We start from the raw sequence: 16719 nt of genomic DNA, 5'->3' as shown, positions 1-16719 counted from the left end.
CGAAAAGAGGACCAGGAAGCCGGGAGGGATTCCCCGGTCAGGGTAAGCCTTCCGAAGCAGGCACCATGCACCGGTTTGAGCCTAGTTTTCACCCCCAGTAAGTGTGTATTTCGTCTCTATTTTGTATATTCATTGCGTGTACGCGGGTTTACCCGAATAAACGTCATTTTGTTCTGCTACCTTGTTTTGCCTAGTGAATGATCCTGGTTAAAAGGGTGCAAAAAGTCCTATGCTGCCGTGACAGCCACCATGCCATAGGGCCTGTCACTCCATGGGCCCTATGATGTAATAGCTATATCATGGGTTTTCAGCTCATTTTTCTAGGGAAGATGATAGAAGCGCAGAACGTGATCTGACCAAAGCAGCGAGAGAAGACTCCTCTTCTGTTTATGTCATCAGTGACACCGCGATCCCGTGATCGTTTAGGAGTGGACATGTGATCGCGATGTGCCGGAGGGGGTGCCACCGCGATCCCGTGACCGTTTAGGAGTGGACATGTGATCGTGATGTGCCGGAGGGGGTGCCACCGCGATCCCGTGACCGTTTAGGAGTGGACATGTGATCGCGATGTGCCGGAGGGGGTGCCACCGCGATCCCGTGACCGTTTAGGAGTGGACATGTGATCGCGATGTGCCGGAGGGGGTGCCACCGCGATCCCGTGATCGTTTAGGAGTGGACATGTGATCGCGATGTGCCGGAGGGGGTGCCACCGCGATCCCGTGACCGTTTAGGAGTGGGCATGTGATCGCGATGTGCCGGAGGGGGTGCCACCGCGATCCCGTGACCGTTTAGGAGTGGACATGTGATCGCGATGTGCCGGAGGGGGTGCCACCGCGATCCCGTGACCGTTTAGGAGTGGACATGTGATCGCGATGTGCCGGAGGCGGTGCCACCGCGATCCCGTGACCGTTTAGGAGTGGACATGTGATCGCGATGTGCCGGAGGGGGTGCCACCGCGATCCCGTGATCGTTTAGGAGTGGACATGTGATCGCGATGTGCCGGAGGGGGTGCCACCGCGATCCCGTGACCGTTTAGGAGTGGACATGTGATCGCGATGTGCCGGAGGGGGTGCCACCGCCCCTCCGGTGCTCAAGAGGATAAGCATCTACTACCCGAATATACAACTGTGTGGTCACGGAAACAGAGAATTTGACAGCAGATAAGAACCCCCAGGTTTGTCACTGTGTGCCTGATGCTTGAAGGCCTTTTCGCTCCAGTGCTGGGTAACTCACACCCTAGAAACCTTTTTAGGCTCTGAAACAAAAAATAATCATTTGTAATGTAGTAGTTTCTGTACAATGTTTGCCAACGAGTCACATATCCGCTGCACAAGTTGATTTAAATAGGCTTTAATATTGTTACAAGACCATTTCAGGGATGTGCAGCCTGTATGATCAACATGCGTCTAGTTGGCAAAGCTGCTCCAGGTGCTACACTAGTAATATATTTTGGGCCCTTGTGTTATTCTAATATAGAATTTTGGTTTACAAGTGATAAAAAGGAAAAAATAATAATTTGTGGCTTTTGAGGAAACCGGTCTTCATTTTTCCCACTACTCATTTTATATCCCGCGTGCTCTTAACGTCCTCTTCCCACCACGTTAATAGGTGCAGAGATAACAAAAAATAAATACTGTATTCTCCAATCCTTCTCTGCAATCCTTCTCACGGCTCTATTTCCATCCATTATATTTTAGACACAGGCTATGTATTTATGGTTACATTGCTCCATGCCAACAAAGAGAGGAACTCAAACAAACCATCTATGGAAAATTGAAGCAAGGACCAAAAGACAATACAACATCTGATCTGAAATGACCGCAGGCTACTGGAATAAGTAGGAGTTCCACATGAACTAATTCGGACTTTTATTCATCAACCACAAGTCAGACAAACTTTAGGCTTTAGTATGACTGGTGTTCTAGGCCAGGGGTGAGCAAACTTTTTATGCCGAGCCCCCCTTTTCATCCATGAAATTTCTCGGGCCCCCCATGCCTGATGTAATCAAAATCACATGACGTCAGTGCATGTGCAGTGCATGACGTCAGTGCGAACCAGCTTTGTAACGCCCCCGCCACGCGTCTACAAAAAAAGTATTTATAGCACAAATTACATAACTTAAAAATAAATATTATAATATTTGTCTAATAGCGTTCCCATTTCTGCTGTATTATTAATCTCTCTCTTCCCGCCACATTAGAACACCTCAGGACCTCTCTAACCTCTTCCAGTCTCTCCCTGTATTTCTCACTCCCCCTCCAGTCCCTCTCTATTCCTCCCCTCAGTGTCTCCCCCTCCCCCCACTCTCTTTCCCTCCCCCCAGTGTGTGTCTCTTTCTCCCTCCCCCCATTGTCTCTCACTCTCTCCCCTCTTCCAGTCTCACACTCCTCTTCCAGTCTCTCCAACTCCCTGTATTTCACACTCCCCCTCCAGTCCCTCTCTATCCCTCCCCTCAGTGTCTCCCCCCCACTCTCTTTCCCTCCCCCTGTGTGTGTCTCTCTCTTTCTCCCTCCCCCTAGTGTCTCCCTCCCTCCATTGTCTCTCACTCTCCTTCCAGCCATTGCCTCTCCCTCCCCCCAGTGTCTCTCTTGCACTCTCCAACCAGCTATTGTTTCTCCCTCCACCCGGTGTCTCTCTCACACTCTCCCTCCAGCCATTGTGTGTCTCTCTCCCTCCTGCCAGTGTCTCCCTCCCTCCCACCAATGTCTCTCTCATCCCCATGTAGCTCTTTCACCCCCCCTCCCCATGTCACACTCACTCTCACCCCCCTCCCCATCTCACACTCTCACCCCCCTCATGTCACTCACACCCTCCCCATGTCCCAGTCTCACTCCCCCCCATGTCCCAGTCTCACTCCCCCCCATGTCCCAGTCTCACTCCCCCCCCATGTCCCAGTCTCACTCCCCCCCCATGTCCCAGTCTCACTCCCCCCCCATGTCCCAGTCTCACTCCCCCCCATGTGCCAGTCTCACTCCCCCCCCATGTGCCAGTCTCACTCCCCCCCCATGTGCCAGTCTCACTCCCCCCCATGTGCCAGTCTCACTCCCCCCCCATGTGCCAGTCTCACTCCCCCCCCCATGTGCCAGTCTCACTCCCCCCCCATGTGCCAGTCTCACTCCCCCCCCCCATGTGCCAGTCTCACTCCCCCCCCCATGTGCCAGTCTCACTCCCCCCCCCCCATGTGCCAGTCTCACTCCCCCCCCATGTGCCAGTCTCACTCCCCCCCCATGTGCCAGTCTCACTCCCCCCCATGTGCCAGTCTCACTCCCCCCCCATGTGCCAGTCTCACTCCCCCCCCATGTGCCAGTCTCACTCCCCCCCCATGTGCCAGTCTCACTCCCCCCCATGTGCCAGTCTCACTCCCCCCCATGTGCCAGTCTCACTCCCCCCCATGTCCCAGTCTCACTCCCCCCCATGTCCCAGTCTCACTCCCCCCCATGTCCCAGTCTCACTCCCCCCCATGTCCCAGTCTCACTCCCCCCATGTCCCAGTCTCACTCCCCCCCATGTCCCAGTCTCACTCCCCCATGTGCCAGTCTCACTCCCCCCATGTGCCAGTCTCACTCCCCCATGTCCCAGTCTCACTCACCCCATGTCCCAGTCTCACTCCCCCCATGTGCCAGTCTCACTCACCCCCTCTCCCCATGTCGCTGATGCAGGAAGCAACGAGATGCTGCTGTGTACTGTAGCACAGCGCAGCGCCACCTAATGGCCAAAAGAAAAATTGCAGCTGCAGACGGCTTTTTTCCCTCTGCTCCTGGCAAAATCGCCGCTGCTTCCTGCGCCCCCCCTAAACAATCTTGCGCCCCCCCAGGGGGGCGCGCCCCCCAGTTTGCGCACCGCTGTTCTAGGCAGTACTATAAAAAAAATCAATGCTGTTCGTTGACCAATATAAAAATATATATAATATGAAACAGATTCTGAACTGTGTAGTTTCCTGTAGTACAAACCCCTCACCCCCCCCCCCCCCCCCAGTGTTACCTCTGGCACCAGAGTCCCCGTTCTGCTGTACTCCCTGTAATGCACAACATTCTACGGCCGCGATTATACCAAAAATCGCACGCCACTGAAACACAAACTAATATGAGTGCACATAACAAGCGCCGCGAAGCACCGCAAAGCACCGCAAAGCACCGCAAAGCGCCGCAAAGCACCGCAAAGCACCGCAAAGCACCGCAAAGCGCCGCAAAGCGCCGCAAAGCGCCGGTCTCCTCAAGCGATTTGAGATTTTGTTATTCACACACGACGGCTGCATCATGTGATTTGCACGGCCAATCACAGTACATCAATCTGGCCATGTCTCCCTGCAGTAGTGTTACAAATCTCTTTGGCATGTTCACATGTAGCACGGCGACATAAAAAAGGTATTGTAATATGACATTTTATTTTGTTAAGTGTGAGTGCTGGTTTAACTATCTAAAATATCAAAATTATCTAACAGCAACTTCTTCAAAACAATAGTTCATAACGACAACCATTTAAACTTACATCGTCGTCACCTTCGTCATCCTCCTGTGCATCCTCATCGTCGCTGTCCTTGTAGCCAAGAGGAAGGGGTGGGCCAATTAACTCATCATCTGAGCTTTCCTCAAACCCCCTGTTAGAAAGGGAAGGAAGGAATTTGAATTAGACAACGAATCACATAAAAATGACCCGACACTTTTCTGGGAAACATCCAAGGCTTGTCCTATAGTAGGTGCGGACGCACGCTTTTTGTGTGTATGCTGTGAGCGAAGGCAGAGTGTGTGTGTGTGTGTGCTGTGAGCGAAGGTAGAGTGTGTGTGTGTGTATGCTGTGAGCGAAGGCAGAGTGTGTGTGTGTGTATGCTGTGAGCGAAGGCAGAGTGTGTGTGTGTGTATGCTGTGAGCGAAGGCAGAGTGTGTGTGTGTGTATGCTGTGAGCGAAGGTAGAGTGTGTGTGTGTGTATGCTGTGAGCGAAGGTAGAGTGTGTGTGTGTGGTGTGTGTGAATGTATTAAATAATATTTTTAAAATAATAATAAATAAAAAAAAATCCTGTTGCACAATAAAAATATTTATTTATTCAACTTTGGCACTGGCACACACACACACACACACACACACACACACACACACACACACACACACACACACACACACACACTTCAGCGGCGCAAAATCTTTTTCCCTGTCTTCCCCCCTGTCGCCCGGCTCCACGCTCACTGCCGTGAGTGCGCGTGACACCATTATAGGAAGGCTGACTAACCACAGCCAATTATAAGTGCCACGCGCACACCCACTATATAACACCCCTAAGGCAGTTATGAGAGGCCACATCATATGTCAGCAGACACAAACGAGAGGCTAATAAAGGATTCAACAGAGCCAGCACAAGCCTTTAAAATCACTTAAAATAACAGACTCCCCACAAAACAGAGAAGATTACAGGCAAAAAAAAAAGCAGCCTGCGAATTGTGGCTAGATAATCAGGAAGCAAAAACATCAGTCTACGGAAGAAATTAGCTTCTTTAAACATGGAAACAAATCAGGCAGATTATAAAGTAGACGACAGAAGCCCAATGCTACATCCAACATGACAGAAATACACAGTAAAATACTTATATATTCTCTTGAAGTAGGGTCATTTAGTTTAACCCTTTGGCCAAAGCGTTGTAAGCTTGCGAGCCACGTCAAGGCAGACACCTGTTCGCAAGTAATAACACTACCAGATAAAATACTAATATACCTCTATTAGGATTAAAATTCTCATTTGCCTCTATTAGGAGGGAGAAAGACCACAGTGGGTCTATATCCAGCAGAATGAGACACTTGCAAACTAGGGAAGTGGGGAGGGGCGGGCTTAAAACCTGGGAAGGAGGAGCCACTAACCTCCACCAGCTGGAACAGCTGAGAATGGGTTAACAAAACACAGAACCCCAGTAAGCTCTTTTTGGGAACCCCTGAGCCCCCACAATATATATATATATGTATATGTGTCAAAATGGAGTGCTATTGAGCGTGGCATATGTATACAACAGACGACAGAGAAGCCCAATGCTACATCCAACATGACAGAAATACACAGTAAAATACTTATATATTCTCTTGAAGTAGGGTCATTTAGTTTAACCCTTTGGCCAAAGCGTTGTAAGCTTGCGAGCCACGTCAAGGCATAAAGTAATCTTATGAGAGGATTTAACAATATGAAACCGATTACCAAACTAAAAGACAAATCCGGGCAAACTAAAACGAAACCCAAGGGAATAGGTAACATCTTTAAGCAATTTTACGAACAATTATACGATAAGGGGAAAATCGACTCAGTAAGGAGGGAAAAGTTCTTTACGAATCTAAAAATCCCAAAGATCAGTGAAGCCCAACTAGAGAGCATAAACACCCCAATAACAACCAAATAAATAAATGACACAATACAAAACCTTAAAAACTGCAAGGCTCCGGGCCCTTATGGTCTATCGGGGGAATACTTTAAAATACTCAAAGACATAATTAACAATCCCCTGAAAAAAAGGTTCCAAAACATTCAAGAAGGTAAAACGTTCCCCGCATCAAGTAATTTGGCTCATATTAGAATTATACATAAACAAGGGAAGGACCCCCCAAGACCAAAATCATATAGACCCATATCTCTGATAAATCAGGAAATAAACATTTTCATAAAACATACAGGACACCTACAAGCTCATATTGAACCCCCAAAATAACCACAACATATATATAAGCGTCACAGAGGAGTGCTACTGAGCATGGCAATATATATTTAAAACCAGAGACAGAACATGAAACACAGACAGAGCCCAGTGCACATCCAGTTAAACATACACGGTACAGTGCCTAAATATATATGTATAGATATCTATTAAATAAAATGGTCTTTTAGTTTAACATTTTGGCCAAAGTGTTGTAGGCCCCTGAGCCACTACACGGCAGACCACATCTCAAGGGTACCTAACACTAATATAAATTCTTAATAACCTGTGCATTACCAGGAAGAATGATTTATAATAAATCTGTCAAAATTAGTTGCATAGTTCTAAGTCTGATTGAAGCTCTTATTAACCTGTACATTACCAGGAAAAGCACTCTGTATTAGATTGTCACAATCAAACTGCAAGCAAGTTCCCCTGAGAGTGGGAGATGCAATGGAGTGAGCTTTTAACCATTTTTTGAATGTGGGAGGGGGTATAAATTGTGAGATCCTTACGTCACGAAACTCGTTAGGGTGGGAGGAGCTTGGATTTGCCGTCGGCAGGGGACTCCTAGAGACTCAGGAGGCGCTAAGTGTGTGACGCTAGCTGGCTGTGTACCGGAACGCAGCCTAACGAGTGAGGAACACAGGCGTGTCAGACCGGCTGGAGAGAAGCAGTGAGTGCGTATCTCAACCGGAGAAGTCAAGGGAGCTCCCATACAAGCTGCGGACGGCATCCTCATGACGTTTTAAACCACATGCCTATATGTGAGTGCATGTAAGTGTATTTTAGGCTTGTTGTAGCCGTTTTTTAATTAAATTTGTGCAATCTTTGCTATTGTCCACTCTCTCTCTCTGGGGTTCCATGTGATATGGGAGATCCTTAAACCACGGAGCTTTAAGGGATAGAGGAAGTACTCGGGAGATTCGTGGTACCAGTGGATGCGGAAGGGGATCAAGCACAGATTGTCTCAACTGTATTCAGAAAGAGTCATTCCTGTAAGTAGGCATTGTCTACATTGGCATCTCTATTGTGTAAAGGGAAGCTTTTAAGACCAGGAGTACTGCGCAGTGGTGTGCCTTTATATCATTTCTAGGTAGATTGGGAAGTTGCAGCAGTGAAGAATATCTTCCGCCATCATCTTCATGATTTGGACTCTCTGGGGGAATCTTAACAGACTGTTTTTGTTTCCTATGGACAAAGTGTCATTTTGAGCGCCAGGTATCCCCTTTTTTGTTATGGTTATTCCCACTATTCTCGTTTATACAGTAAAAGTATACCCCAAAGTTGGGGAGGAACGAGAAAAAAGGGGGGGGAAAAAACCAACAAGGGGCCCAAACGAAGATAGATATCGACTTAAGATAGCAGGGTGGACAGATAGACGAAGTGACAAAATCTAATCGCCGGACTCATATTTCCGCCCCTCTGCCAAAAAACTCAAGGGAGTGAGATCAAGTTATATTTGAATCGGATGTACCGACCCTATTGCATCATTACCAAAAGTATCTAATATACCAAGTATCATATGCATTATATGTAACCTGTTTTTGCAACTACCTCAATGGAATGCCATGTCTAAATGAAATGCCCCGAATAAAAAAGAATTTATAAAATAAGGAAGGGAAGGAAAAATATAGGATATGTTCAAATACCAGTTATTCCCATAGACTTTTTTTTACACCGTTTACCCCATTTATCGAAATGGTGTCCGGCGTGCAAATACTCCTCCCCAGTGAAAGTACTGCAGGAACAGGGGGGTCTGCCCGTAGAGGTCAAGGCACAACCCTGAGGGACCCAGAATGGGTAAAAAATAAATAAGGAATATACCCAAAAAGTTCAGGCTGCTGCTCTAACCTTTACAGTGCCGGGGGTCCGGCGACACCACAGTGCGAGGAGCAATCGCATGCCAGAAACAGAAGGGCAGGGAGTTTACTACTGTTTTGATCAGGCTGGCAGCTCCAGAGCAATTACCCCGATCTGCTTCTAAAAATCAACCACGTGACCATGATGTACGTGGTACGTTATAAGGATCTCTACCGGGCAAGGCCCATGCCGTACCAAACACATCATTAGGGAACGCTACAAGTTTACTCAGATCAAAACTCCGCTTGTTGTAGCAAAGTCTTGGTGTCAACTTATTGTAGTATTGGGCAAATCACTTTCTCTATGGATAAGCTTCATGGTACGTACGGGGAATGCAAGGAGTTGTGTACACACTCGGGTGCACTTTTGCACAGACATAGCTCAAAATTCCAGTAGCCATCCTGGAGAAGTGTTGCTTTGTCACAGGTTGTGATAGCCTAAATAATGTGTATCACTCATTGTCAAGGGAGGGTCTACAACAGTGAACATCACTTTTTGATGGTTGCAATTTGGCTATGCTGCGGTCAGGCTAACCCTTGCTCGCGAGACGTCCTGGCTGCCATTTGAATTAACCGGCGACGTCGCGTCAAAACAAATGCATTGCCGCTGTCACGTGTGCTTATAGTAAGCGCGACGCGACGGCTTGGTCGTGATCGCTGGAAGTCATTGCAATTTGATTTTTCCTGTGACCGCAGTGTGATGTCAGCGTCGCCGGTACTATAAGCACGGACTTAGAGGAGCCATCAAACCATAGCAAGTTTTTGAAATGCAGTCCTCTGATAAAAGGATGGACATGAGCATTAAATAAATATTGTTTCACGGCATTCTTAGGCTGCACTTATAGTGCCGGCGACGCCGCGGCAAAACAAATGTATTGCCGCCGTCACGTGCGCTTACAGGAGAAGCGACGCGACAGCTTGGTCGCGATCGCTGGAAGTAAAGTCAATTTGATTTTTCCAGCGACCGCAGCGTGACGTCACTGTCGCGTCGCTGTCGACGGCACTATAATCGCAGCCTTAAATTGGAACCAGTTAGCCCAAACATTACTTCAATTCTAAACACAGGCAGACTCATGAAGAAAAAATAAGCTAAGCTCTGCTGTGTTTGACTGTTTGAGGTTTTTTTCTCTCCCTGTTGCTTTAGTTAGTCCCCATTCGTTGGTACTGGCGAGATCCAAGAGATTCATTGTCTTATAGACCTCCGTGCCAGTGTAACTTTCCCTTGCTTTGACTGTCTGCAATGAAGCGGTTTTCTTTTTCCTTGCTGTTGCTAAGCTAGATGGAGAACTGCTGCGAGGAGGGGAGCAGGGAGACTTGTCGGGGGGGGGGGGGGGGGGCGAACGAGCCGGAAAGTTTTACCTTACCCCCAACTGTATGGGGTTTCTCTCCTATTTGTTTGTACTGGCGTAGGAGGGACATATGGAGGAAGGTGAATTTCAACTACTTTTACTGCCTCAATACACTTCATAGGAAACAAAACCAATAAAGGACTAGCTAAATAGAGCCCAGAGAGCATCTGAGGGGCAACGAAAGGAAGCGGTTTAACGAGAAAGCCGTGTCTTTCAAGCACCATCGGCAAGAAAGATGCAGGTAGACATGTTTTGCTGGTACAACATTACTATCTCATGGGAAGAGTCACAGAGTAATCATTCCCCCGTCCCCCACCCACTACACAAAGGGATTGAACATATGTAAAAGAGGATTTGGTTTTCCTTGGATAAATGCAGCTTCTATTTAACCCTTCGGCTGCCTGCGACACATTGCTCTTATAATGATCATCATTGCTCGCTGCGCCACAAGTGCTACATTTTTCCGGTCTTTTATTTGACAGAGGAAAATTCTCATCCTAAAACAAAAAAAAGCTCACGAATAAAATGATACTTCTCTGTGTATGGTGCAGCAGATGAAGAGAAACGGTGACCTACAATGATGTCACATATTATATATGACTTTAGTATGTTTTAACCAATACCTTGAGCCTGATAATTCAGATTTTTTCAATCCAGAGCCTGAAGCAACATCTTCTGGGACTGCAGGTTTAATTTTTAGTTCTTCTTTGGCCTTCTCTTCCTCGCTCTCTCTGGCTTCTGTCAAGAGGTACAATACATTTCCTTTTACTGGATTATATATACTACAAGAATTAATAATATACCCCGCCAGAAGGGCATCAAATACATGGATTTGTATCTGTGTGCGCACATGTACTGTATATATATATATACATACATAAACACACAATATGTTAATAAAAACACACATATATAAATATGAAACGTCATTTGTGGATAAATTGAACATTAAAAAGGTTCAGTGTATCCTGATGAAATTACATCAGCCTATGGTTATCAGAGTGATCCAAGTCTAACACTTGGGACACCGTTTATTTGTTTTGCTCTATGGACTTAGCCGACTCGTTACCGCAGAGTTATAAAATACTACAGAGACTATATAGGCAATCTAAATCCCCAGCTCCAGGGGACACAGTTGGCTTGTTGCACACATGCATACGTGTGCACTAGTGCATTGATATACCAGGCTGCATGATCATCGAAGCTCATGCTTCCATGTTTAAAAAAAAAAAAAATGATCTGAATGATCCTGAAAGCTTACACTGTTATACAAACGTTCAGAAAACAAGTGACATATTGGATAAATGATGATGTTCAGAAAATGTAGGCATCCTGGGGAACTCAGGCATGCAAGTCAACACAGCTATAGTTACTATACTCTGAGGTGTGGAAACATATAGAAATGGATAAAAGGATATACAACAAAGATTCAAACCCTATTGGTGCCAGAAACCCAGGAGGAACGAGAGGGCCATGGACCTTCCATGATCACTAAGGTAGCGATGAGAAAACGGTAGAACCCTGCTCTTCTGTTCAGCTCGTGGCTACAGATCTGAATCACTCCCCGACACAAGCAAAAAAAAAAAAAAAAAAGGCAGGACGTTGACCGAGTGTCACTTGGTGTACTCACCGAAAGTCTTCTTGCTCCTCTCCACTGCGGTTCTACGGGTTTGCTCAAACATGGCTTCCAAGTCAAATGTCCGAGCTTTCTTCCCTGAAAACACAAAAGAAAGTCAGCTACGGGTTGAAAAGAAGAGACGGCACGGTTATTGAAAGCAGAAACCTTCAACAAGCTGATCATGGGCATCCTACACAGCTTAATGATATTGGGTATCTCTTGCACGATTCCAACCATCAAAAGCCACTTTCCATTACAGAAATGGAAACAGCACTTCCGAACCATTGTGGTTCTCAACGTAACGGCTTTTCCCCCCTAAACACCCTCCCTTAGGGTTGAATATTTTATTGTCAAATGTTCTACTATATTGATATTTCTGAGAATTATATAGAGAAAAGCTAAAATTGTCATCTTTAAGAGATACTTTATGACCTTTGTCACTGCTGCAGCATTTCTCCTCCAGTAAGGATAGTTCACGGTGAAGGTACATGATGGAAGTGGTACCAATGTTATGTTCTGTGAGTTCTTAAATTGTGGTTCCCCAAGTTTTTATTGGTGGTTCCTGAAACCCCTACACATTCACTGCAGCCTGATCTTTCCTGTAGTCCGTAGCTTTTCTACCATTGACAACATACAGTATATGTGCACTAGATAGGTTTTAAGCCATAGGTTCCAGTATAATACAGAACACGTCTCCATGTAAAGAGATTAATGAAAAAAGCCAAGAATTATGGTCCTCCAAAGTTGTTATTAAAATAAAATAAAAACACAACTTAGGGACACCTGTTCTGTGGGTATTTGTTGTTGTGTTATTTAAAGTTAGGCTATTGGATCTTCAGTGATACAAATGAATAAGAAGAGGTTATATGGCCGATTTGACAAGATTGCAACTTCTCTGTATGTCACCAAGTGGGACTGCACCTTAAGCAGTCCAATTTAGCATCATATAATGGAGTTAGAACAGACTAAAACCTGCAATTGCCATTTCAGAATACAGCCCAACTATTAGCAGGACACTAAAAAGTATCACGGAAGATGCGACACATACAGCTTACGGGATAATCAGTGCGATAGCAAACATAACTTCTACATAGTACATTGTAAAGTTCAATAAGCGGGACGGTGTCACAGCCATGCCTCGCCCTCTCACATACAGATTTACACAATGTGCCTGAATGCAAAATAAACTGGCGAACCGACACTAGAGGGGTTAATCACTGCATAAATAAATTAAACTAACCAAACCCGGAGAAGCCCATCATTGCAGCCATATCGGAGTCTTCCTGATCATCCATTCTGAAGTCTAGAATTAAAGAGAGGACAGGTTCTTGACACAATGGAAATGTACTTGCAGCAGTACACCTTCAACAAGAAGTAATTACAGGACTCTCAGAACATACAATTTTACATTTGGTATATGACATGCTAAGAAAATATAATTGAATTTGCTCAAACCCAAAAGTCACATGTTTATTTAAAGATGGACAAAATCCAAGTCAAATGTTATGGCTTGACCTGGCCTTTACACATTGTGAATGTTTGGCAATGCAGTGCTATGCATCCCAGCTTATGCTGTGTAATAAACCTACTTTATAAACCTACTGAAATATGCAGCTGGTTAAATAAAGTCACATGTTCAGCCTATTCCTTACCCTAACCCTAAATAGACACGTTGGTTCAAAAATAAAGACAGATGCTCCTATCTCTACTATTTATGCATTAACATAAGAACTACAAATGTGCTTATGAAATAATTATACTGGAGAGCATACACAAACTTTTCATGACTCTACATTTTTTTGTAGAGGGAGCAAAAACATGTCCAAATATTGGCAAAAACGGCATTCAGTAGTAATATATTATTCTCAATATCTAGGAAAGTGATTCTCTCCATCTCTGGACCTGTACTACCACTAAAAGTGATACGTTTCCGCCGGATTTACTGTGATAACAACGTAAAGGCCGAGATTGCTGTTCTCTGCCATTAGACAGTGCTGAAAATCACGTTAAGGTGCCCAATTAAAACAATTTCTTTAACTTTTTTGAAATATTGAGGCAAAGCTCTAAGAAATGTATCTTACAAAGAATAAACACTGTTTAAGCTGTAAAAATAGGAATGGGTGAGTGGCTTTCTAAATTGAATACCCTTTTCTTTAAAAAGTGGAGCTGTACATTTGTAAATAAAAGTAGTGGTACATGGGTGGGGAGCAGCGATGCATTCGTGTGGATAACAGAGCAGGGGTGTCTGGGTGTGTAACAGAGCAGGGGATGTTTGCTGTGATGTCCAGATGTGTATAAGTCCAATATACAGGCTATATGTGTTGCAGCGCTGGATGGGAGCGAATGTTGCAGTGGGATGTGTGCGTATGTAGGGGAGCTGAAGGTGTGCGTATGTAGGGGAGCTGAAGGTGTGTGCGTATGTAGGGGAGCTGAAGGTGTGTGCGTATGTAGGGGAGCTGAAGGTGTGTGCGTATGTAGGGGAGCTGAAGGTGTGTGCGTATGTAGGGGAGCTGAAGGTGTGTGCGTATGTAGGGGAGCTGAAGGTGTGTATGTATGTAGGGGAGCTGGATGTGTGTATGTATGTAGGGGAGCTGGATGTGTGTATGTATGTATGTATGTAGGGGAGCTGGATGTGTGTATGTATGTAGAGGAGCTGGATGTGTGCATATGTAGGGGAGCTGGATGTGTGCATATGTAGGGGAGCTGGATGTATGTATGTGTGTGTGTGTGTGTGTGTGTGTGTGTGTGTGTGTGGGGGCGGGGGGGGGGAGCTGGATAGCTGGATGTGTGTGTGTGTGTGTATGTATGATGGTGAGCTGGATGTGTATGTATGATGGTGAGCTGGATGTGTATGTATGATGGTGAGCTGGATGTGGGAGAGGGTGGTGTAGGTGGGGAGAGGGTGGTGTAGGTGGGGAGAGGGTGGTGTAGGTGGGGGAGGGTTCCCCCGGTTACCTGCACTATAACGTCTCTGAGTCCTTAACGCGCTCGCGCACAAGTCTCCCTGCAGATCAGCACTTGAGCAGCCGCACGCTGTACACACTTGTGTACACTCTCAGTCTCACTTCCTGGTCGGGCTACAGAGAGCAGGAAGGGACAACCCGATGATTCGCAAACGCGGCGTTTGTTTCCGGAGTAGAACTCGCTCCAATAACATGAGTTTTAGAGAGGGGTTTCAGGGACGGTGGCACATTATCCTCTATCTCTTTCCTTCCTCAAGTCATGTACTGCCTAGTCTGTCAGAAGTGGTCATTGTATTAACTCCATTTACTTTCCCTTTTTCAGTTACCCGTACTTTATGTGGATATAAAAATACATGTTATTTTCAGGAGAGGGGGAGGGGGCAACAGAAGGTTAAAAGATAGCATACAAACCATTATGAACTTCCTAAATATGCAATGAACAAATATGCTCAAAAGTGACCCGATCCTAATTAAAAAAAAATCACGAAATCTAAATAAAATAATAATATAAAAAATAATAATAAATCATTTGTATACTATGTTTACAGTGATTTTGTAAAACATTTTGACATATCACTGCTGGCTGCGTTTTCTACCTTTGTCCTTATTTTTTCCACCTCTCCTATTTAAGGGTTTTAAATGGATGCAGCACAAACCAAAACAGGTAGTGTCCTCCTAGGGAGACTTGCTTCTGTTTTAATCTACAAAATGTGGTAAAGTGGTCATTCTATATTCACCACTAAAATGGCAGTCCATGATGTTTTTTTGCCAAAAATCCCCATTGAAGTCAATGAAGATATTCGGCTGAAATCGGCCCGAACTGCGACTTCGGTGGATATATAGTAGAATAAATCAGGGGAGCGCAAACATTTCCTGCTGCGCCCCCCTGTCTTCCTTGTCCCACTCTCGTGCCCCCCTCCCCCCTACCTGGTATCTGTGCAAATGACGCTGCAGGGTCATGTGATGTCACGTCACATGGCCCCACAGCATCATTTGAAGCCGCGTTGCCATGGCTACGCGTCACAGCCAGCTGAAAAATAAGAGTGTTTGAAGAGGGCTCAATAGGCCCCCATCTACTCCCCCCTCTCCGCGCGCGCTCTCGCAAAATTCAAAGGACACCCGAACTCATGCTTGGAGAGTTGGTGATGTCACCACTCAAGCATGAGCGCGGTCAGAGCCAGCGGGGACTAAGCAGATGGTACAAATCAGAAGGGAAATCAGCAACACCTTAATAGTCATTTGCAAAAATTAAAAAAAGATTGGTGCACAGAAACTCGAGTTACCCATTGTCCCTCGCAGACTAATAACTAATTATATAATGGTACCTCACACTCAATAATAACTCTAAGAGTCTCTTATACAGTTATATTGAGTGCAGGATAAGGTCAAGTTGGTGGGACTTTCAGAGAATACAATCAGTAAAGTAGCACTGGGAAAGGGAATACAAAAATAGGTAGCATGAAAACAGTTTTATTGGACCAACAATGGTTTACACACTCAGTCCACAGGCTTCTTCTTCAGGTGGTAACAGTGTCATTGAAATATATTTTGGCATTTAAACATGGTTCTGACTCATTATTTATTCCCAGACTACATCATTTATGCTGGTTTACTTTGTACAATTCTATGAGGGAAATAAATGATGAATGCCTCTTATCCTCCAACTGTACTTATTTAGCAGGTACGCTACCGTTTGTTTTTTTAATGTTCTGTACCTAATAAATTCATCTGTACCTATTGTATCTATTTCTGTCAGTGGTTGAAGCTCAGCACCTTCAGCTAATTAAAGCATCTGGGAGATGAATGATTGATAGGATACTGATCAGCTGGGGAATTTCCCATCATTTCTATTGTGTGTGTGTATTAAATAGATTTAAAAATCCACATTTTCTTCAAAATATGATCTTAGCATATAGTACAGCTTCGGGCAGCTTTATGTCAGTGAACTGGGCCGCCCGCTGCTGACTTCCCCCCGCGGCCGGGATTGCCGCAGTCAGTTTCCCCGGCAATCCACAGCCTCGGGGAACATGTTTGGATATATATGCAAATTGCATGTGCTCCAGTCTCCTTAGGTGGCGTCACTTGCTTGGATGCCTCTCTACCTACACTGATGTGACAAATGTTGGAAGGTCTGCAACTGCACCTATTTAGCAGGTACACTACATTTTTTGGGAGGTTCTGTAAGACTATCTGTATATTTTGTGTGCACTAAGCCAGGGGTGCGCAAACAGGGGGGAGTGCCCCCCGAGATTTTCAGGTGGG

The 16719-nt window shown here is 45.5% G+C and overlaps 1 protein-coding gene across 1 annotated transcript in view; it reads right to left on the bottom strand.

Annotated features, from left to right (window-relative positions):
• WDR70 (WD repeat domain 70) overlaps positions 1-14594 on the bottom strand; it is a 344061-nt gene extending 329467 nt beyond the window's left edge. The window contains exons 1-5 of the mRNA XM_075588451.1: positions 14450-14594; positions 12735-12797; positions 11507-11590; positions 10500-10614; positions 4488-4596 (exon numbers count right to left, since the gene is read on the bottom strand). Of these exons, the coding sequence (XP_075444566.1) occupies positions 4488-4596; positions 10500-10614; positions 11507-11590; positions 12735-12789 (363 nt within the window). The 5' untranslated portion in view covers positions 12790-12797; positions 14450-14594. The remainder of the gene's footprint in view (positions 1-4487; positions 4597-10499; positions 10615-11506; positions 11591-12734; positions 12798-14449) is intronic.
• Positions 14595-16719: the final 2125 nt, after the last annotated feature.

Source organism: Ascaphus truei, chromosome 1, assembly GCF_040206685.1.
Source record: "Ascaphus truei isolate aAscTru1 chromosome 1, aAscTru1.hap1, whole genome shotgun sequence".
In the NCBI taxonomy this organism is placed as follows: Eukaryota; Metazoa; Chordata; class Amphibia; order Anura; family Ascaphidae; genus Ascaphus; species Ascaphus truei.
The sequence above is the reverse complement of the archived record's forward strand: the minus strand, read 5'-3'. Positions and strand labels throughout refer to the sequence as shown.